Source organism: Mastacembelus armatus, chromosome 8 (assembly GCF_900324485.2).
Source record: "Mastacembelus armatus chromosome 8, fMasArm1.2, whole genome shotgun sequence".
In the NCBI taxonomy this organism is placed as follows: domain Eukaryota; kingdom Metazoa; phylum Chordata; class Actinopteri; order Synbranchiformes; family Mastacembelidae; genus Mastacembelus; species Mastacembelus armatus.
In genome coordinates this window covers 12,564,356-12,587,564 of record NC_046640.1, presented here as the reverse complement: position 1 = coordinate 12,587,564, position 23,209 = coordinate 12,564,356, and the positions used below count along the sequence as shown (strand labels likewise).

The following is a 23,209-nucleotide window of genomic DNA, read 5'->3' as shown; positions in this document are numbered from 1 at the left end:
TATTGGATATGTAAGCTACTTCCACAAAATAGTTCTGAAATGTTAAATCTATCATATCAAAGATCATACAACAAAGATAACATTACCTCATTACAAAAAAATATAGACTAGTAACATTTAGGATCAACTATCCATTAAATTCTAAAATATAGTTTAACTGAGACAGCATAGGGTTGCACAGTGACAGGATGTTCATCTCTCAGTTAGCAAACAGCGATAAGCTTCACTGTTTTCCTTATTTTTTTCTATTCATTTTGGTATAATTACTGAACAAACAATAACATTGGTAAAATAAATAATAAATACATATTGTAAACATTGTACCAGTACAAAAGCACATGTTGCAAGACGTGGTCATAAAACACCAATACAGGCAGCGCTGACAGCTTTTACTCCTCCTCCATTGACTTCTCAATCTCCTTCAGCCTGCGGACAAACTCCTGAGCCTCCCTGTCTCCGGTACGAGCATCCAACATCCTCATGATTGGCTTCTCTGGAGGGGAGAGTAAACAGATGAGAGTATTTCTCACACCTGACACATGTTGCTCTATGGACAAAATGGCTTTTCATATTAGTGTATATTGGAGGAGTAACTGGAAACCCAGACCTAAAGCCTCTCAACTGCCAAGCAGCTAATATTATCTATGTGTAAAAAAAAAAAAAAGGAAGGTTTGTACCACTGGGTTTACTGCGAGACAGGTGCAGAATGACTGGCTGGACACTCTTGCCGGCTGCAGAGGCATTAGGCCTCCCTGGCCAACAGAAGTCACTGAGAGGAGCCACAGCTTCGCCGGCAAAGTCGTTGGTGGAGAGCCAGTCGTAGTCCATCACAGTGAAGGTCAAACAAGCGTACCTGTGTCTGTACTGTTCAGGACTGACATGGCTGAAAGATACAGAAACTAAACAAGTCAGATGCAGGGTGTGCAGATATAATATGAAGAGGAAGGGAGGGAACTATTACTCACAAGTGAAAGAGTTCATCAAATACTGGGTGCAGTGTCTTGAGTTTCACTTGCGTGCGTTGACTCTTGGCCATAGGGAAAAGGTGGTGAGGACAGAGTTCCACTATGACAAATGGGTCACTCAGACCTGAGGGGAATCAGAAAAGGGAACAGAATGAAAACTCACCTTTAAAAGAACAACCTGTATTTAAATTCAGACTGTTACCATTGGCATCCAGTGCAATGATATCTGCAGCATGCAGAATCTCCACCGTCAGTCTCTGCTCTGGAGCGTCATAGTAGCACTTCACACTGATCCGACCATAACGGGTATGTTTGAGTGTTTTCTGGAACATTAAATATTTGTTATAATATGTACTAATATGCATATGCATCATTATGATATGCAAAATGCATTCATGTTTTTCTGCATCAGAAACTATGAAGGAATTACAATCACAAAAACATACTCAGCACATCTATGCTACAAGCTGCACGACTTGAGTAAGACAGAACGTCAATCACAGGTAAAACAACAAGGAACAGTATGTTTTGCTGTCCAGTTGATACTTATCTGTCCACTCTACGGCCAAAATCTGACTAAAAGAAAATCTGTCGAAATGCACCTGGTTGGAAATCTTCTCCAGATAGTACTGTTCAATCAGCTCAAAGGAGGAACATTTATTCAGCCTGAGCTCCTCATCCAGGACCTAAAGCAGAAGGAGGACACTCAGCAAAGGAAAAAAGATGGGAACGGGCATCTGGGTAGATACATCGCAAGTCTGACCTTGTAGTCTCCACTTTTCATGTCCTCCAGGAAAAGCCCTTCTCCCTTAGCATGGAAAAACTGCAACAGGGTCTAAAGTGTTCAAGTAAAGTATTACATTGCAGTGTCAGATTAGTAGACAGACATTTTGTTCACACAAACAACAGGAAACCTCTGCAGGCAAACGCAATATCTGTCTGCCAAACTCCAAAGTCAGCCCACTCGCGTGGCATGCCATGACTTCTCATGCAAATCTGTCACGTCCCCTGCCAGCTGGTTAAATTGGCATTAGAATACACAGCAGCTCCCACATTGTCATTCATTAGGGATCTCACTTTGGCCCTGAACTACTACCTACTGACTTCATAAATATTTGATATATGCTAATGATTGCACAACAGCAAGCATACAGAGCTAATTGAAGACTGATGGTAACAGTAGTGATGATAATCTTTACAAAGTTGACACATGTCTTTTTAAGTAGACAGCTCTTTTTAATGGGTTCACAGTCAAACAAAACCACACTGGAAGCAACTATAAAATAGTTTTGTAAAATAAAATTCACTGAGCACTGACCTCAACTGTGTACTGGAAGCGGTTGTAAAACTCCACCTGAACACCTCTGTTTTCTGTGACTGTGTCCAGGATCATCCGCAGGAGCAGCTCCCACATACTTTGGAGAACTCTATGAGGCAGCAGACACAATCAGACACCCGGTACATTCATGTCTACCAGATCTTCCAAACACATCTCTGTACCCTCACTCAACCTCATGTACAGCGTATTTTCACCGTCGAATAATAACAAGTGGTAGCACAAAACAATGCTAAGGAGTGAAGAAGAAGAAGAAGAAGAAGTAGTACTTCATTAATCACCAAGGGGAAATTCAATTGTTACAGCAGTTATTCTAATTTAAAGTTATTAATTGTAATATTATTTAAATTATATAAATTAACAGTGGTCAATAAAGTAATTAATAAAGTAATAAAGTAATAATTAATTTTTGGGGGTTTGTGTGTGTGTGTGTGTGTGTGTGCGTGCATACGTGTGTATGTGGTGTGTGTGTGTGTGTGTGCGTTATTGTTTATATTGTGGAATAATAAAGTCTTATGGCCGTGGACACAAAAGGAGAAGGCTTTAGGAGGAATTAGTCTGTGGCTGAATGAACTTCCCATTCGCCACAGTTCCTTATGAAGTGGGTGGGCAGAATTATCCAGTATGGAGCTGATTTTGATTTGTATGAGTGATATAACTTTTAAATATTTATATTCATACACACTGGTAACAGCTTAACTGATGGGCTGTAGTATCACACTTTACACCTGGTGCTGTTAATGAAATCTCATTTAGAGAAGAGATGATAGCTGATGATACAATGTTTTATTAGCATGAGCAACAAAATCATTCAAGTCTTAAAATTAAAGTCACAGGGGAAGAAAGGAAAGAAAAATGGTTACCTGGTCAAGTTCTCCTTTACAAGAGTTTCTGTGAGGATGACCATAGTGTCTTGTAAATACTTCATGAGAGGGGACACAGCCTGCAGGAATATCAGATTAACAGACATTACTGTGGCTGCAAATACCACTGTAATGAGAATAAATGCCATAGGAAACCATTACTAGACCTTACATCGTCATTGTTGATGGAGTCTGGAGACAGGCTGATGTGCTGGATGTACCTACGCAGCTCAGGCAGCATCTGCATTGAAACAATCTCTCACATATGTGTGTGCAAATGTACATGTACACATCATTATTTACACATCATTATGTTAAATTTTGTAATGTATCATGTACAGTACCCTTATATGCAGCAAATACCGCAAAACAGTAGATTCAAGAAAGCTCTAATGTGACCCCCACGCAACTAAAAATAATCTAAGAAAACAGTCTTGTATCTACAAACAGACACTTTTTTCTCTAATTTGAACATATTTTATTTCATTTTAATTTAAGTCAGTGCTTGTAGAAACGTAACCCAGTCAACATTAATCCGTTCACTATAAGGCATAAGAAAGAACAGTGGAGCTAAAGGGTTTTCTCATAACAACAAATGGCATATTTATTACAACAACCATATGTTCAGGTGTGGCCAAACTGCAGGTGTTTACCTTGTCAGTGAGCAGCGTGATGAGACGTTTGGCTTCTCTCTGCAGGTCCAGGTCCATGTTGAACAGCTGCCCGTTGAGAGCCTTGTAAACCTGCTCCTTCCCTTCCACACCACAGGACTCCTCCATCGCCCGCTCCACACCTTGCCAGTCCAGTTCGCGGGGCAGATGACACAGGAAAACACGCACATGCTCTGTGTTGTTCAGGGCAATGCAGAGCTAGTAGAAAGGGAGGAGGATGCAAAGAGGAGAAACAGAGGGTGGAGGAGGAGAAACAAAGAAGGAGAAGAAGCAGGGCTGCAGAGATGTGGATGGATGGGGTGTGAGTGTAGATGACTAATGACAAGAGGCAATTGCTAAACATATCTGATCTGATGCCGATCCCTTTGTGTTGCCGGTATTACACTTGATGACATTTGCTTCCCACAGCACTGTGTCCTCCCCCAGTTCTGTCTTGTTACAGGCGTTACCTGCACTGTGAAGCTCTTGTGGTCTCGGCCCAGCTGGTTCCTCTCAATCTTGTGTGTTATCATCTCTGAGTACCACACGGCCTCGCTGCAGAAATTCTGAGAGATAAAGTCACAGTTGTGTCCTTCCAGGGAAATGTTTTCTTTTAGATTTCTAGCAAATTAATGTTAAAGTCTTTCACTGATTCTGAGTATGTGTCTACTCTGAGTTGTGTCTGTACGTTGTATGTGTGCAGGATGTGAGTGCATGAGTGTGGCAACCCTGAAAGTGGCACTCACATCTGTCAATCGAGTGACAAAGATGAAGGCCCCAGCAGAGTCTGGCCAGGCCAGCTGGAGCCAGATCTCGCGTACCTGGCTCAAGCATGTTGTCACTTCCACTGCTGAGGAGCTGTGTTTGCTCTTCTGCACACGCTCAAACTACTCGAAAAACACATGGTTGTAAACGCATGGAACGTGCATGCTGGGTGAATATACTTTTCAGTGCAATGAAATAGGAAAAATGTACTATATAGCTGTAATATACAATTAGTGTATAATGATATATTTTATCTAGTTATAATTATACATGTAGGAAACACTTGAAAATGTCCTAGTTTCTGCTTAAAACTACATTACAGTGCAATATTGATCAAATGTTTATTTACTAATTATCAAATGCTAAACAACATAAAATGTTAATAAGAAATCTTATAGATACTTAATAGCCTGAATGCAACACATTTTATAGGTGTATGCCTATAAGATGTGTCGCTGAATGAATCGCTGACTGAATTTTATTCTTTTCATTTTCATTTACATCATTTCAAGGGCAGAAGCTTCCCACCGTGTCTGATTCCACTGCTTTACGGATCCTGTCACAGGATCTGTCATGAATGATCTGGAGCCACTTGTGGATTGAGGATTTGAACCAGTTGTGAAAGCCTGTCAAGGCCAACATTTTAGCATCCCTGTCAGAGGAGAACACACATCCTTTTAATAAAATCAGATCTGAGGAAAAGCTTGAACCATCATTTCCTCACTGACATGTCAAACAAATAACCACCAATCAGAGCATTTTACGCTGCTATGACCAATTATTAGAATCAAACTAAAAACCAACTTGAGAGGAAGAAACTCCCGAAAGCCTTTGAGGATTTTCAAGGACATGAAGAGTTCAAAGATGGTCTCTCCCATTGTTTGAGTCAGTCTGGAACTCTCCTGCTCCAGAGTCCCACACACTCGCTCCATTGCTACATTTACATCATCAGCTACCTGAAGGATGAGAAAATTTGACTCTTTTCAAGTACAAGGTGTCAAAAATTAGCAACAGCAATAAGGCAAAACTCAAAAATCCTTTTAATACATACCTGTTTCTCCAGCTGCCTGTATGATATGCTGAAGAAATCTACTTTCACTGCACTGTGAGAGCAAACAAAGGGTGAAATGGCATCAGTCCAGCAAAACCAAAACAGTATTAGCAGCATAACATTTCAAACTACCTGACACATATCATAACATGTTTTTCTTCATATGTCTTCACCTGTAAAAGAGTTTGTTGTAGATGTTCTGGGCTCTCTGCACGTCTGCACACACAGCGTCGACCACCAGAACCAGCTTCTTCAGCTGCTCTTCCAGAGTCTGAATTGTCATCAACAACATCCTGGATATCAGTTCTCAAGGCACACTTCGTAAAATTATAACACGTAATGATTCATAATATCAGGGCATAATAATCAATATAAACTTACTCCATCCTCGGGTTTATATCGTGCAATTAAGCCCTCGTACCACTCTGCTGCTCCTTTCTGTTTAAATAATCACACAAATGAAGAAGGCGTTAAGTAAAGGTGTCCTCTGGAGTATTTACATCATTTACATTCCTTATTGCTGACTAAAACATACTGTATGTATCTTTAAAGTGTTGAATAAGTGCATATCTGAATTTCCCCCATGGCGGATGAATACAATATCTATCTATCTATATCCTTGTATGCTGCGTTCATGCAATACCATTCCAGCAAAAGTCAGCAGGACTTCTAGTGGTCCAAAACGCCACAGGGTACTACTGTACTACTGTACTACTGTAACACAAATGTTGTGTTTTTAATTACCTTGACAGCAGTAGTGATGTCCAGATGCAGTTCATTTCGAAGAGGACACACAGTCTTAAATGCCCTCATGTTTTGCATGTAGCCAATCCCCCTGACATGCGCACACAGGAAAAAGCCAATTACAATATAAGACTGCTTTCAGGTGCCACCTGGCTAACATTCATTGTTCATAGAATTCAATCAGCACAGAAGCTACAATCTCACTAAATATCTCACTTTAATTGTAACTTAAGTGTATCTTTCTATGGTCATACTTTGTTTTATGCCATGTGAGGATTTTGGCTGGTCTTCACCTTTTCACACATCTTCTAAGGGCTGTTTGAGGATTACTTTGTTTTAGGGTTCAGAAGAAAGTGAGGTTTAGGTTACGGTTATAGTAGGGTTAAGGTTTAGGCATGTAGATGTGTTCAAATCAAGGAGCTGGGAAATGCATTATGTCAGCGCATGTCCTCACAAAGTGTGTGTGTTTCTGCGGTGTAGAGGAGATCCCCCTCGAGGAGTCAGTCAGTCAAAGACTTTGATTCAGAGCAGGATACCTCTACAAATACTTAACAATTCGTTACCAAATTTTGTACAGCCTATCTATGGTTTTCTGTGGCTTGTTTGCCATAATTTTATGGACACCTGAGCATCCTGGTTTAAGTTTTCCCTTTGTAAATAGTGTCTAAAAGATACACTTCACACACACAAGATACATACAATTAATGCACAGGGGTCCATGAAATTCATGATGAATATTAATGTTTTCCAAAGAATGAATGCTTTTTTGGTGGTTTTGTTTAACTTTCAAAGGCACACAAATAAAATGTATATGTAAATCTATATTCAGTCTGATGAGGACATTCATGCTCTGAAAGAGGATACTTTCAGATTTTCATGATTGCATGGCCCCTCATACTAATGTGTATGTTCACTGATATTACTGGTGGAATGGAGGCATAACATGATATAAGAAATAATACATGTTGCATAAATACATGTGCTGTAAGTTGTTGCTTATGATCACAATATGTTGATGTAAATATCCTCTATGTTTCAGCTTTAATACAACAAAATTTGTGGTCAGGAAGTTTTATTGCCATGAGTCATGAGTAATGATTCAGTTATTTGAGTAAGGAGCCCAACACAGCTTCCTCCACAGAGTGTGACTGACTGGTTGTAGTCTCTCTGTGTCTGTTGGGGTGAGAGGCTGAGTGTTCCTGGTATGGCAGCACGGGCGACTGCGTGATGTGATGTGATGGCGGTGTGACTTTACCTCAGCATGAGCTCGTAGCGTGTAATGGCAGCAGCGCTGGTGCAGGGGAAAACCTGACGCATGTTCTTCATCAGGCACAGGCAGTGCTCTGTGTACAGCCTGAAGCTGTCTGACAGCTGCCTCTCCTGGACACAGGAAGGGCCCTCAGTTATAGCTTCAAGTACACTGGCTGTGAGACATTTTTGGCTGAACCAAAAACCTTGATGAATGTCAGTGAGGAGCTGAACTAATGAGGTGACTGTTTCCAGATGATGAAAGGTTTTTTTTTTCCTACTGGGAGGCCAATGGTGGAGAACCTACCAGGTCTCCCCTCACAGCGGGTGGGTCCCACTCTGCATCGATGGTCCTCAGGAGGCGCAGCAGCAGGGAGTAGCACACCCTCTGGGTCCGATGGTGGCTGCTGTAGCACTGCCAGCGGCTGCATTAAAAAACAAAACATGCACCTTTTATCTTATGCTAAAGCATTCAAAGTAATTTGATCAATTTTATTCCTCCATAAGTACTCACATAATGGCCTGTTGCAGAGGTGAGAGATCAGTTTGCACAGCATGGTGAGTCAGCACAGTCCATGCTGAAGGACAAACCTGCCCATTCCAGTTATAAGGCTCTCTCTAGAATTAAATGTGTAAGATTAGGTCATTTCAAGTTTGACAAGTACGTTTTTTTTTTACAAAATGGCATACAATCAATAAATACACAATGTATGCACCAGGAGTAATGACTATGAATAAACCAAGTAAACATAATTATAGTTATGGTAAAATTAGCAGCACAGATCACATTTTTTTCTACATCCAGACTGGAATTGGATCACAACACAATTTTAAAACCCATGCGTTCACATATACGAACTGTTGGTTGTGGCCGGCTGCCTTAATATGTCTCTTCAAAACGTTTCAGTCACGGTGCAGCTACTTTACTGCCATTAACACAAAATGGACTTTATTTACTGTATCAAGTGCCTCAGCAGCAGCAGCTGTTGTCTGGTGTGACAGAACAGTTCTTAAGTACAAGAATACATGTGTAGTACAATTTATTTTCTTTTTACACTTTGAAGAACAAAACTAAACTCCAATTCTCATACTCAAAAATCCTAGTCAGCAATAAAGCCTCATCTTTTTAAACCCTACTTAGTGTCCCCTGGAGGCCAGGCTGATTATTCTGAAAATAAATAAGCTGGAGGACACTCACCTTAACATTTGCATGCTCATACTCCAAAATCTTACTCAGCAGTTTTTTGTGAATGGAGATATTAGAGTCCTTCTTAGACAAAGTTGTGTCTCTCTGAAGGCAAAATGAAGAAAAACAACGTTGTAATCTCCACATACAGGGAGACAAGCATGTTTAGAGTCATTGTTATACTATACATACCTGGCTGGTGAAGAGCTTGAGTATCAGATGACATTCTCCCTGAACTTTAGATGCACTAGATCGAGGCTCCAGCTTAAACCAGGTGTCATAACCAACAACTGGGATCTCCTGCAAGAGGGAAACTGCCTCGATTAATGACACCGGGAAAATTTCAGGGAAATCCTTCATGTTGTATCCTTCAAATCTCATTGTAGTTGTGTTAGAGCGCTCATGGTAGCTCAGCAACTCTGAGTGTGTTTTGAATGTTTCCATTTTCAACACTCACATTCAAAGGGATGTTGATGCATCCAAGGAAGTCATCTGCATTTTCCTCAGATCCTGATGATGCAGATCCATTGGAACGCACTGACTTCGCTATCTGCTTAAAATACCTGACAACAGAAAACAGTGTGGAGAGAACAGGGTAAAATTCCTGCAGTTTTTCCTGCTGTTAACAGGTTAAATTAATTTTCTAACATTTTTAGGCAATTAACAAGGTTTCATATGCCCTAACTTGCAATTAGACTTGCAACAGCCAAATTAATTAAATTTCCTAATAAAAGTTAAAAAGCTATGAAGCTATTAAGTCCTTCTTTTTTTTTTTTTTTTTTTTTTTTTGTTAAAATGTAAATTGCAGCTTTTCTACCAAAGGATTATAATCCTTTTGTCCTGGCTGTGATTGACATTCTCAGGTTTTCATTAGCCATGTCTGCTATTTATTAGTCTTGCCATGCCCCAGCTGAACTCTCTGTGTTCCCTGTGTGCACAGCTTTATTGGCATCAGGCTCTCCTGTATGTCAGTCTTTGTATAAGGTGAAAGGACAAAAAACAAAAGATCATGTAAAATTAACCAGTAGGTTGATGTTTTTTTTTTCTTGTTTTGCAAATAACCTAGGTCTCTTCATTTGTAAACTGAAACATTTTATTTAATTCAGATGAAAATGACTCTTTAATTTAAAGGCTGAATGATTTCACTGTCACAATAAAATCTGAATTAATGAATTAATTACCAGTTTATAAAATCAGTTGCAAACAGTTAATGGTATTATCAACATTTCTTACAAAATATGTCTCTAAGGTGTTTACATAATTAGACTTCACTATAATTCAGGTATGTAGGACGTCATTACCTGCCCATTCCTCGAAGTCCACTGACTTCATTGAGCTTTTTGCATGCCTCAGCAACAGACACGTCATCGTCATGATCCCTGAAGAAAAGAGGGTAAATCATTATTTATTAGCCACCTCTTATTTCTTGTGAGAGTATGTTTCATTTTATTTGCATGAAAATAATCAGAAAAATCAAAAAGGGAAAGTTTTACATTTTAAAGGTGAGATGTAAAAGTAAAAATATATAGAATAAAAAAAGATCATGCAAAATATAACAAATAAAACTGTCAACTATAACCACAAGGAGGAATTCAAGATGTTGCAGCATATTTATCATACCATATGTCAAGATGTAGGAGGTCATTGTGGACATCGTCTATTTCACTGGGAATGAAACAGAAAAATCATTAATTAAATTATCATCTCAGTCAGTGTGACAACAAATGCCTCAATCCTCCAGTCATCCTTCCACAGAGACCATAATGTGCTGCACTGGTCATGTAACTAACAGCTTTGGGTGTTTGCGTGAAACAAATGAAACTGTGAATCTTTCATGTAACACAATATCACTGCATCCAGGCACATAAAAAGGATAAAGTTCTTTACTCACAACACAAAGTGCTCGTCCCACACTGGGTTGAGAGTCTCTGGTTTGACCTCAGTCACCTGGATACACCTGGCAGGTAGCACCTCTTTGGTGCTGGAGCGTTTCTCCAATTTCTCCTTCCTTTTCCTGAAACTGAACTTTCTCTCCTTCTTCTCCTCGGTCTCCCGGGGGCTCTGTCCCACCAGGATTCCCAACATGCAATAGGGGTCACTGTACCCTAGCAGGCCACATAGGGACAAAGAAAACAAGGGAATGCAAAATCTTAGTCATCATGTTTTGCATCATCACTTTCAGTCACACTTGTGCAGGACTCACTTTGAACAACTCCATTGCCATGAAGAGCTGAAAACTCTGATATTAGCTGAAGTTACCTCTTCAGCTTCATAATCACTTGATAATTTATTGAGTAGGTGCTCTCAAAGGCATATTATTTCCATATTGTTTATTGCTGGATGACATATACTCCACAAAACTTATTCTTTTTATTTTAAAAGGGTGATTTAAGAGTTGAAATGTCTCACCATTTGCATCCTTGGCCATCAGATTCTTTGCTTTCATAACAGAAACTCTCAAGGAAAAACTTGCTCGCTGTGAAAAAAAAGGAATTTACAGTCTGTTAAGCAAGAAACTGTACATGTAACAAATTATATATTGAATACATTACAAGTGTTTTATTTATTCTCTGGTGACTTTACTTAAGCAAATATCAGCATGCATTGTACAGAATGTAAAAGTGAACTCCTATATGCTTCATAAGGTCTTAAATACTGGATTTGTGGGTCACTAGGAAGAAAACTCATAGCAAAAGAAAAAAAAAAATCACTGCACAAAATGTTCAAATGGCAAAAATATTTTCAGTCTGGTCACAACATTTCCAGGAGTCTATCAAAAGGCCTGACAGGTCTTAAGAGATACTTGAAAAGTCCCTTGCAGTCACATAAATGACACAAAATCATACAAAATGTGGCTTTCGTGTGTTACCGGCCTTAGATCTTAAAACTCTCCAAGGGCATTGGTGCACTACTGTGGCTCTGAATGCCGTGATTTCACCTTATGACTACTGCACTGTTCAAACTGTCAGTTCCATCATGTGTATCCACAACCGAGGGTTTAGTAATGTCTCTAAATCTGCAGTTTGTGACCACTGATTAGTTCATTTCCGTGTGTGTTTGATTAACTTAAGAAGAGAAAAACTAAAAAAAAACCCATAGCAATGATTTTGCATGTTTTAACACACTTCATTTATCTGCAAAAGACTATTACTCTTTAACATATGTACACAAAGTAAATAAATTCATCTTTGCTGCTAAAATTGTCTTTTACTGTTGCATCACTGGTAGTTCAAAAAATTCAGATTTGTAAGGCCAGTATGCCAGTATCACAGACAATACTGGTATTTTGTTTTTGCATGTAATTTCTTATTGAAACTTAATTAAGTTTACATAAACATAACATTACATAAAGTAACACATTAACAAAGGCAAATACCTTCTACAGTCAAATGAATAAACACCAATCCACAGTTCTGTCATTGTCAACATTCACCTTTCTGGTATGCTACCTACTGTATGTATGGCAAGTACATTTTACACAGAATACTGCAGCATAATAAACCAAAAGCTGAATTGAACAGTCAGAAAAGTAAGCATTCAAAAAATTAAAGAAATGGATGAACTGAGGTCAAGGTGCTAAAATGTTTGTACACTGTTCTTAAATCTAATAGACACAAAATAAGGCACTTTTTTACTTAGCAAGTACTTAAACTTGCAAAGTAAAACTTCATATAATTTTAAATTAAGAATGGGAATTTACATGTTTTGTGCCCAAATTTCCCCTTAAGTAGAAAAAAGTGATTAATAATGATAATAGTAATAGTTAAGAGTTTCCACCGTGGCAGTTTCTCACCTTGGATTCTTGAACTTTTTGGAGAATTATGTCATGTTCCTCCTCACCCATATCAAACACCTTGGAGAGAAGGCCAGGCAAAAATATAAAAGGTTTTTTTATGCAACAATAACCTTAGCTATCATCATGGAAACAGCTTACTTACAATTCAGTCTAAGTACCAGGAAGATAAAAATAATTCCCAAAGCTAATAGAAATGCAGTAAAACATCACAGAAATCCACACACAAGGTTGCACACCTTGAAAAAAAAAAAAAGACGCCCACTCAAGACATAAGAGAAACTACAATCCATAGCATGACATCATCTGAATGAATGCAGTATCACAACTGAATATCAGTGCACGGTGTGACTGGGCTTTGATGTTTAATCAGGTTTGAGCCAAGAGCATCTGCTCAGCTTTCTTACAGCTTTCTCACAACAAATAACACTGTCACTGGGACTAGCACCAGTGTAGCTGACAGACATTTAATAAAGCTCAGGAAATACTTTGTGTTTCTAATGTGTCCGTGATCAGACAGACAGACAGACAGACAGGCTGACAGACGGATACCTTTAGTAGGTAGGCAAATAGCTCTTCATCACTTTTCACATGTTCTGGTGAATGCACTCCAACCCTGTTGACCACCGTGTACACAGCTTCCTCATAAAGCAGGTCCAGCTACATGAAAACACACTCCACTTAATAACAAGCCTCTAAAAATAAATCTTGCGTTCCTTTGACTTCATGCTTTCTGCTCTGGTGCACATGAAAAGCAGGGATAAAACACCACAACTGCGTTCTGTTATTGTGACTTTTAAAATGTAATCCCTGCTGAAATACGATGAAAACAGAAAAGCCGGGTGACGCACCTCTGTCCTGCTGATTCTGTCAGGGATAAAGGCCTGGTCCACATACTCTTGGGGCGGCGGCACTGTGCAGGCCCCTCTTTGGCACTGTGAGGGGAAAGAAACAGTGAAAACAAAACCTTCTATTCTCACGACTATGTTGAGTAAAAACTGGAGAGGAGAAGGTGAGGTCGCAGCAAGGTACAATAAAACTGAAGGTACATTGTTGGCCTGGAATTAGTTTCTACCTAAGCACTTAAAATATTAGGTTATTTCTTAATCAGTCTTAGTATAATGTATGCTTATGAATGGATCATTGTCTCCACTAGCATGGTTGATTTAACAGTCTTGAATATTGTTGTTAATGTCTTCAGCAGTGGCCATGCAGCCTTAACTTAGCCGACAAACTCAGATGAGGAGTATTCAATAACGACATATTTCTCACCTTGAAAACAATAAAATAAAAATCAATCTTTGAGAATAGCAAAAATGGTTGAATCTCAATTCCCTTTATTTTATCACACCTCAGAACTCTCCAAGGCGTCAGTGCACTACTGTGGCATGCCCCTTTATTGTAAATCAGTTTGTGATTGGACAGTTCACATTAAGGATGGGAGGAAAGGAAGTCTTATCTCTTAAAACAAGCTCCTCCTTCTTTTCTTTCATCTTATGTGGGCGGGACTATGACCCAAGGAAAAGACGCAAGTGAGGTAAATTAGTGGAATTGGGATTGACCCCATGATTAAATGTGCTGCTATCAAAAGAACTTCATCTTTCCATGTTACCATTCAACCATCTTCCTCAGATGTTCACTAAAGAACTCCACCTGTATCAACGTCATCCAACAATGTAGACTACAACTACACTAAGACTAGTAAAACTCAAATGACTAAACATTGACTAAAGGTTATAGCCTACATACATACATTTCTATTTAAAAACTAAGAATAAACCTAAATAATAATTTTACATTTTATTTAGTTTTTACAGCTATTTGTACTATCTCTCTGTATTCTAGTCAGATTGATCAGTGTTAACCGATAGTGATACTTACAAAAATGAACACGACTCATCTCATTAGGAAACCAGAAAAAAATCTAAGTTTTAAGAAGATAATATTGTCTTGCCAATTATGACGGGTTTGGATGTTCCTTATGTTTGGATGAACACTTTTGGCAGTTATGCTCTATAACTGTGAGTCATCAGACTCTCTCGGCAAAGATGTTAATAAAGCAACATTGCTTTGTTAGCCTTGGCAGCAGGAGGATCTGAACATAGCCATCAACAGCAGTTTGTCACAGCTGAGCTACCAGTCTTCTGCGCACCCTGTTCAACCCAGCCCTTCTGTCTGCAGACGTCATACCAACCGCAGCGATGGGCTGAATGACAGTGCTCAGACCTGCTTGTTACATGTATGTGGTTCATGTGCATAACAGACGGAGAGGTTGAAGTTGTGAGGGTGGGGGTGGGGGTTACCTCAGCCTGGGCAGCCCGCAGCATGTTCTCCTGTTTCTGAAGGATGGCATTCATACGCTCAAAGAACTCCACGCTCTCCTCGGAAATCCTGCCAAGTGAGAGGGAGCAGACTGACAATTCATCTCTAAGAATAGAGATGAAATACTTAAAAACGTTAATTTACAAGAAACATTTTGATGAAATGCATGTTGTAATATAGTAGGCAGATACATCAACTGATCAGTGCAACATCATAACACTTTTGGATAATAAGTAAGAACACAGTGGGGTTAGGTGACATTGGTGGGATCGCACTGCATGTTGTTTGCAGACACTTCAGAGAAGCGTCTGTCAATAAAGATGATCTGTTTCCTTTTCATGTTGAACTACTGGGCTCCATCGCCTGTGGTTCAGCTCTTTAGTAGCCTAGCTATCAAACACCGTCTTATCTCATGCACTGAAGAAAGCAAAGCAGGTCTGGACCAAAGCGCTCAGCAATCCAACATGTCTACACTCTGCATGAACCAAGTTAATCTATTATGATGAGCAGGACTGTGTGCAAAATGCAAATGATGTTTTCTGCTTCCTCCAGGTGTGAGTGAATCCCTGGACTCCCGCTGGCCCCAGTTGTCATGGTGATACAGGCACATTAAGGGAAGGAGTAGCTGGCTGAACACCTTGGGATTCCCCCCCACCACCACCACCACCACCACCCTCACCTCCCCTCGCCTCCCAAATCTCTATCTGGGCATCTTCCTTTGGCCTTTATGGAAATCACCAGCAGCTCTGATGTGAGCTGTAGCAGAACCGTCGGGATCAGCCATGCTGTCTGCTTATAACTTCGCACCCCCACCATCCCCAACCTCCCTGCTCCTCTCTCCTTTCTTGTCTCTCAGCCATCCATGCCACATTATGCAGAGAAGCCGTCCACAGAGGCCCTGTCATGCACCTTTATTAGTGTCATCGCATCACAGCAGGTGTGTGGCAGCCCATCCCAGCACCCACTGATTCTCACCATGGTGGGGGAGCGGATGGCAAACGCCTGAGCTATTGATGAAGACTAATGGCAGCCATGCTGGGAGAGTTGGTCAGGTTTCTACAGCTGTCAAACCCTGTAAAACTTGAAAGGTGGATGTATCCAGTTAAAACTAATTTATCTTTTAGCAATTTCAATATTTTTTTCAAAGAACAACCTAGTTTAAACACTGGTGTTGGTAGGTCTGCAACTACAGATTTACACTGTCTCTTATTAAAATGTGGATTATTCTCAACTAATTTATTAGGGTTTTTTTCCATAAAATATCCAAAAATTGTACAAATAACTACTGCAACTTCACATCATTCAGATTGTTTTGTTATATTAATATCATAAAATACCAAGAAACCAGCAAAATGTCTATTTGACTCTTGGACACTCTTCAACTTGATGATGGTAGTCGGTGATGTTTTTAGTATCAAAACTGTTTTGAAACATATTTAGGACCTTAAGTTCCAGCTTCACTTGTATTTGTTGATTTTACTGAATATTCCCAAAAACCTGAGTTGTTATTTTTATCTGAGTTTTAATGTTTGAAACCACAAACTAAGTCTACAATCTGTGAATGACTCCACAGCCAAAGTCGTCTCAACTCACAAAAAAAAATAAAAGACTGAAAGCTTTGTTTTTAGGAGCTCACAGCTTTGATTTGCACATACAGAACAAATAAGCTTCATCTGATTGTTATATTTGTGTTACAAGACACTCAGTCCTGTCCACATCCGTCTCCAATCTTCCGAGGCATTCTCGTATCAAGAAATCTGTCCCGTCTTCTGTCAGTCAGAAAGCATGAGGATTTGTTCAGACAGTCTGGGATCAAGCTTTGTGTCTGAGCAGAAACACAGCCCAAATGATGCAAATCCACTTAATGCTCATTTGATACATCTAAAAACAAAACAAAACAAAAAAAAGATGCTGATGTCTTTCAACCTTCCTTGCTCTCATACACATACACACCACCGGAATAACAAAATGATTTGATGTTGCTAGGAAACAAGTCGGGTTTTTTTTTTCTACTGTCATTTTATTCTAATTTATTTTCAGAATTCATTCAAATGCTTCAATTATGTTTTCCTGTGTGGAGAGTAAATCAGAAGGAAACCATAAATAAAACCATGAGCACTGAACATTTTCTATCTGAGAGAATATGTGTTCAAACATGACTAATTGGGAGGGTGATGACAGCAGCCTCTCACTTTAAACCTCAATATAATATGGCAGTGCATACTTAGTAATTAATATTGTAGACTTCACTGTCGCCCGCAGCATGAAAGATAAAGTGGCGTCTGTATACATTCTAATAAAATAAAATAAAATAATCTGATTCATCACGGTTGTCGGTGCATGTTATCAGCCTGCGGCTCCTATCACATTTAGGGATCTCCATGGCAAGATTCCTGCCTCTATTCTACACATGAGACTGTTTGTTTTACTCTAATTACACATTTGATTAAGTAACAAAACATTACAGGTGGAAAGGCTTCACTGTGAGATTTGATCACAACAGCTCTGATAGAATCTCCCCATTCAATAAGAAATGGCAGTCTCCCAGCTAGAAATACAGACAGAGCAGTAGCCTGGTGTGAAACTATTTCCCACTTGGGTTCGCTTCATGATTGCGGTTCACAGTTTTTCCTTCCTCACTGTGCCAGTCGATGGCTGAGGATTTGACCCATTTTAAAACAGGCAAAGAGCAACTACAACTTCAAGCTCATGCTTTCCATCTATAAGATAAATGAGCAGAGTAACAGGGCAAACTCCACCTATTGAGGAAGTTCATCAGATAAGATCAAAAGCTCCAAAACAGCTACTAATGGACCTTGTTACAATTGGTTTTGTGAAATGGCTAGTCAAAAGTTATTCATCTGTACCACCTGTAAATAGTTCACACCTTTGCATGTTCATTAACACACTCTAAGAAATGAAACATGGACGGTGTTGGCATAACATAATGGACTTGTGTTGAAATTATTAAATGAATGTGTTTTTACCATATGAAATATTGTATTTACTTAGTTTAGTTGTTTCAGCTGGTGCCACAAATTTTGGTTGAATAAGTGGGAAAAAACGGTATATTTAATTAAATTAAACATTTTATTAAGTCAATTAAATGTAACTCTGTGGATAACAGGCTACCTCATACAGTTATGTTGAATTAACTTTTATCTTACAGTTATTTAAGGGATTTTAAATTAACCTGACAGGTGTAGAAAATTATGTTCAATTTACTGAACACAAAAGAGCTGCATTAATGCTGTAGGATTTTGATTGGACTGTCTATGATTGAATGGTAATTGCCCTGTTTAAGTAAGTGGGTCAAATAAATATAACTCAATTCACTTTAGCTGACTTCAATAAAGAGTGGTTGTAGGCTCAGAAGACTGGTGGTCCGACAACTGGCTTCTCTAGTCCAAACATCAAACTGTCCTTGGGTAAAGCTCTAACCCTGAACTTGCTCCTGGTGTCTGCTCCATTTGTGTATGAGTGTGTGAATGACTCTGTATGTGAATAGGCAAGCAGTGGAAGAGTAAGGGGAGTGAAGTGGTGCAAAAGTAGACATTAATTTATACAGTGTAGTTATATTTACTTAATACTTTACAATGTTGTTACACTTAAATTATTGTTTTGTTTCCCATCATATTCCCCATTTATTATTCAACCAATGTTCGTGGACATACATAGTAAATACAACATTTCATTTCTTATTGTGATGAACCTTTCTTTGTGGGAACACAATGGGCTTGGAGCTTGGAGCACAAGAAAATACTGAGACAAAAACATATTGCTGGTATTGTTTTTCATGGGATTTATTGAGAAGGAATATATAGAATAACATCTGCCTTATCCTTTAAATGTACTGCACATGTCATTAATGACTGTGCAGTAGTGGTTTCCATTTAATGTCATTCTAAATTGATTGTGTAATTATGCATTAATTTATAAGCCTTGATATAGTGACACAGAAGAGTCAAATCCATTAAAGACACTGGAGCAGTTCATAACAAAGCAGAGTGAAGTCAAGACTGAAATATTAAGGCCACTGTTGTTGACAGAGATGGAACAGCTAGTAAACAATAATAACCCAAACTATAAATCTGAATATTCTAAATCCATGTGAGTGTAAATACTTGGTCAAGTACAGCTCTAACACTGTCTTATGTGTTTCCACACACTTAGCTGGCTCACAGAGGTAAAATTTGCTCATCTAAATTAAAAGGTTCACCAATGTGCCAATGTGTGCTCTGAGAGCTCAGCCCTGACAGCCAAGTGTACTACTGGATCAACAACTGTGGATGAAGCGGCCCAAATCTAACTGGCCTCATTTGCAAATTCTCAATTAAAGTGAGAGTGCAGGCAGGTCAGCAGTGGCCTAAATGGAGAACAAAGATCAACAGCCTGCCTCTAATGATTAGTGCATAGGGTATGTGCATAACTAAGACTCAGTGGGAAGGCTGTAGCACCAGGGTGCTGGCATGGGAAATAAGAAAAAGGTTAGACAGTTCAAATCAGTCTTTAATGAAGAACATAAATAGGGTCCTCATAGAGCAGATTTTGTATTAAATTTCATTTAAAATCTAATTAGAATAAAATTATGAATTATTATTATAAATTATTAAAACACACTGGGACTACAATAAATATATGTATTAAATAAAAAATTATGGATGAAAATGTGCCTCATAGCCCTCTCTGGGTGGAGTCTCCAAAATCTATCTCTGTTCAGCACAGCATCTGTGTATCTTCCATGTTAAAAATATACATGGTCGTCATTACACGCATGTAAGTTCACATCGCAGCAGCAGCCTGCATTCAGGTTGCTATAGAAACCTCAGGTTCATGGTATTACTTTAGGATTCAGATGAAGCTTCAAAACAAGACAGAAAAACATTTGATTTTACCTGTGCCACTTTGTTTTACGAGGCAGGTAAGGAACAACTGCAAAGAAAAAATGAAATAGAAAAAAAAAAAAAGCATAAACCTCTGAAAGGATCAGACAAGATCAAGATCAAGGTTTAAAATCCACTGAGGTCCTGTTTATTCTCCCACACAGTCAAAAACAAGGCACTTTCAAACTCATGATAACACAGACATTAATCAAGACATTACACAGCATTATGAGACAAAACTAAAAAGTATAGAAGCGCATGAAAGGGAAAATTAAGAATACATACGGCACATACAGAACATGTAGAGAATACATAGCCACAGTACAGAAACATATACATATACACACATACAAGTGTACGTACATACACAAAGGTCATACAGCAGTACACATAAATACAGGTACACTCAGGCATATGTATATTTGCACTAGTATTTGCATAAACACGTAGTCTAATATTAAAAACAAATCGACAATTTTTCTGTTTTAATATGTCAACATAAGTGTCTGTTGAGAATAACATCTGGAGTCAAAACCAGAGCTGCGTAGATTTTTTCATTTAAAAATGTAGTGTGAAGCATTATGTATTATGTGATTTATCTAAAAAGAATAGATAATTATATATTCTGCTGAGATCTATTTTACTATTATTGCATATCTGGGTGAAGTGGATTTGTCAGCTACAGGACTACAATTAACTATTTTTATTCTATCATTTGTACATTTCCTTAACTGATTATGCAATAAAACACCAGAAACTACTGGAAAAATTAAACAGCCATCCCAATTTGCCAGTGCTAAAGGTAACATCATTCGTCCTATAATCTAAGACAAGGACAGGCACCAGATACTCCCAATTAATAAGACACAATGACAATGTTATTTTAGCTCGAAAGGCGACCAAAACAATGCTCAAAATAATGGCAGATTCATTTACTTTTGCTCAACTCCAGGTCAATGTGCCGATCATATAGAAAATTTTACCTACTTGGTTTTCTTTTGTTGGCTGTTCACACACAAAACAGCTTCATTAGACTGTTACGCAAAGACACTTTAGATTTATTGCTGTATTTTATTAATGTTTTGTTTAGGTTATTACAGATATATAATAAATACACACTAATCTTTGTGGCGCAGATATTTTAGGAGACATAAAGACATCAGAACCATGTGCATTTTCGATCCCTTTTGAGTCTGACTGTGCATGTAATATTGAGGTTTATGTGTCTTTGGGGGATAGGTCATGTGTGCTAACAACTGTGGAATTAATGCAAACCACATAAAAACACTGATGATAAGAAATGATGACCTGTGGCTTCAGCAGGAGGGAGAGATGGAAAATAAATAAATACCAGATGATTTATTGCTTCTGTGCTTGTACCACTGACTTCAAAAGGCTATCATTATCTTTGTGAGCTACACAGGCTGCAGTTTAATTTCCTAAAAACATTCTCATTATTAGAGCAAAATGGCAGCAATCAAGTAAATATTAACTGAAGCGTAAGTGTACTACTGTACATATCTAGACAACATTATCAGGTTATATGTGATATTTTTGACAAAAATACATGATAGTCACAGTTTTTTTTCTATAGGTTTATTTTTAATTTTATCATATGAAAATGTTCTGTCTTCAAACTCATGCTCTAACTTGGATAACATTTAACTTAGGCTTGCTATTGCTAACGATCTCCAATCCTATATATGTGTGTGTCTGTTTTGTTTGTCATGTGACATAATCTGATGACAGGTATGTTTAGAGTTCAGTGGTTACATTCAGTGACATCTCAAGACAGGAAGAAAGACAAACAGCAGCAAACAGAAAACACGCAATATTTCCGGTTATTTTGACAAATGACAAAGATTTTAAGCTTCATTTTGGAAAATGAGTCTGAATGCGGACAGAAGCTGCAGCCTGCTGTTTGCTCAAACTCTTACCAGGCTACTAATTTGGGACTGCAGTGCGGTAAGTTATTTAAAAGCAGAGGCAGAAAGTGCATCACAACCCTATTTCTGATATTATAAAACACAATGACTACACACTTCTTCACAGAATGATTTCAAATTTCAGCATTACTACAACTTTATTATTACAGACATAAAACCTCAAATTGTTCACCCACCCCCCATTGACCCAAAGAAGATCAAGCGCTGAACGTCCCAAAAATCCCATGAATACCACAACCATGAAAGACCTCCTCAATAACCGTAAACCAGGTGTAGTAGTAGTTGAAGTCTGACTGTGTATATGTGACTCACCTACGAGGTAAAGGGTCAGGACAGTGTGTGAGGGGGCTGCTGGCGGCGGGCGGCGGCTCCCTCCGGCTCCTCAGCGACTGACTCCTCTGCACCTGCCTCAGCACACTACTCTTCAGGTCCAGCAGTGTTGTCATGATCGCTCACTGCCAAAGTGGACACAAAAGGCAAACATGAGTAAACTCTTGACTCCGCAGCAACCCCTGACTGGCAGTGCTGAATAATTCACAAACTAACTCTGCTCTTGGGTTGTGAGTCAAAATACAGTTAATTTCAACTATGGTATACATATTTATACAACCAGTTTTTTTTTCTAAAAAGTTGGTCTGAGGGATTTCTTTTGATCTAATTAGCTGCATAATCACCCCATCGCTCATTTAACATAATTATACTCTTCCTCAGCAGAAGGTGTGTTCTATTTTTGTCTGAGTCTGACTGATGCTGCAGGATGTACAATGTATTTTCACTTTTTAGTCTGGTCAGAGTCAATCGACCTCTTCTTCTGGGACCACACAGTGTACAAAATATGCAAATCAAGAAGCCCTGCAGAGCTGGGAGCGACCAGTGATGCATATTAGCAAAGTCACAAAAACTGTTGTAGGAATAAAATAAAATGGCAAGGAAACTGAGCTAAGCAAAAAAACAAAAACAAAAAAAATGTGTTGTGAAATGTTTCCTGAATCTCATTATCATACACCTGAAGCACTGCAGGGAATGACGGAGACATAGAAGCTATTCCCAGAATATGTTGCAAAAACAGCTCTGTCAAAGCCAAATGATATGCAAACAGAGAATATTAGATATTCGACAAAATAAGATTTGTGGGAAATGTGCTCTAATTGTAGTTGAAAAGTTTACAGAGAAGTAGTCTAACAATGAAAAAGGCACCAGAGGTTTAATAAGAAGTAATTTCTGTATCTATCTATTTAACAGTATCTATCTGTTTAACAGTAATATCGTGATATATAATTAAACCTGTAACAGCTGCTAATGAAATAATTTATACTTCCATGCTTTTACTACCAACAAGAAACATTTAACTGGCATTAATTGCAAAGCTGCCATGTTTCACCAAGTAAACAGAAACATCTAAAGGCTCAGAGACACTGTGAAGCTGCTGATGACTCCCTAAAAGTGGAAAGAGACAC

General features: G+C 38.7%; 1 protein-coding gene across 1 annotated transcript; it reads right to left on the bottom strand.

Moving 5' to 3' along the window:
• Positions 1-370: 370 nt before the first annotated feature.
• baiap3 (BAI1 associated protein 3) lies at positions 371-22,198 on the bottom strand. The gene is made up of 33 exons (XM_026326158.1): positions 22,065-22,198; positions 14,905-14,992; positions 13,453-13,536; positions 13,154-13,261; positions 12,602-12,661; positions 11,218-11,284; positions 10,700-10,913; positions 10,429-10,473; positions 10,110-10,187; positions 9,266-9,371; positions 9,001-9,108; positions 8,821-8,913; positions 8,137-8,240; positions 7,930-8,047; positions 7,630-7,754; positions 6,375-6,465; positions 6,012-6,068; positions 5,804-5,901; positions 5,631-5,682; positions 5,384-5,535; positions 5,108-5,231; positions 4,561-4,701; positions 4,285-4,380; positions 3,818-4,033; positions 3,337-3,405; positions 3,165-3,244; positions 2,284-2,392; positions 1,729-1,800; positions 1,568-1,651; positions 1,168-1,288; positions 966-1,089; positions 678-883; positions 371-493 (listed from the first exon to the last, which is right to left on the bottom strand). The coding sequence occupies exons 1-33, from the start codon at positions 22,196-22,198 to the stop codon at positions 390-392; spliced, it is 3,528 nt and encodes a 1,175-aa protein (XP_026181943.1). The 3' UTR covers positions 371-389.
• Between the last annotated feature and the right edge of the window lie 1,011 nt (positions 22,199-23,209).

Bases quoted from the DNA above. Each gene is read 5' to 3' on its own strand.
- baiap3 (XM_026326158.1), bottom strand. From the start codon at position 22,198: ATGACAACACTGCTGGACCTGAAGAGTAGTGTGCTGAGGCAGGTGCAG. The intron at 1,289-1,567 runs GTGCATTTCGAC...TTAATGTTCCAG, and splicing joins TGGAGAAGATTTCCAACCAG to AAAACACTCAAACATACCCG. The intron at 1,090-1,167 runs GTAACAGTCTGA...GATTCCCCTCAG, and splicing joins CATTGCACTGGATGCCAATG to GTCTGAGTGACCCATTTGTC.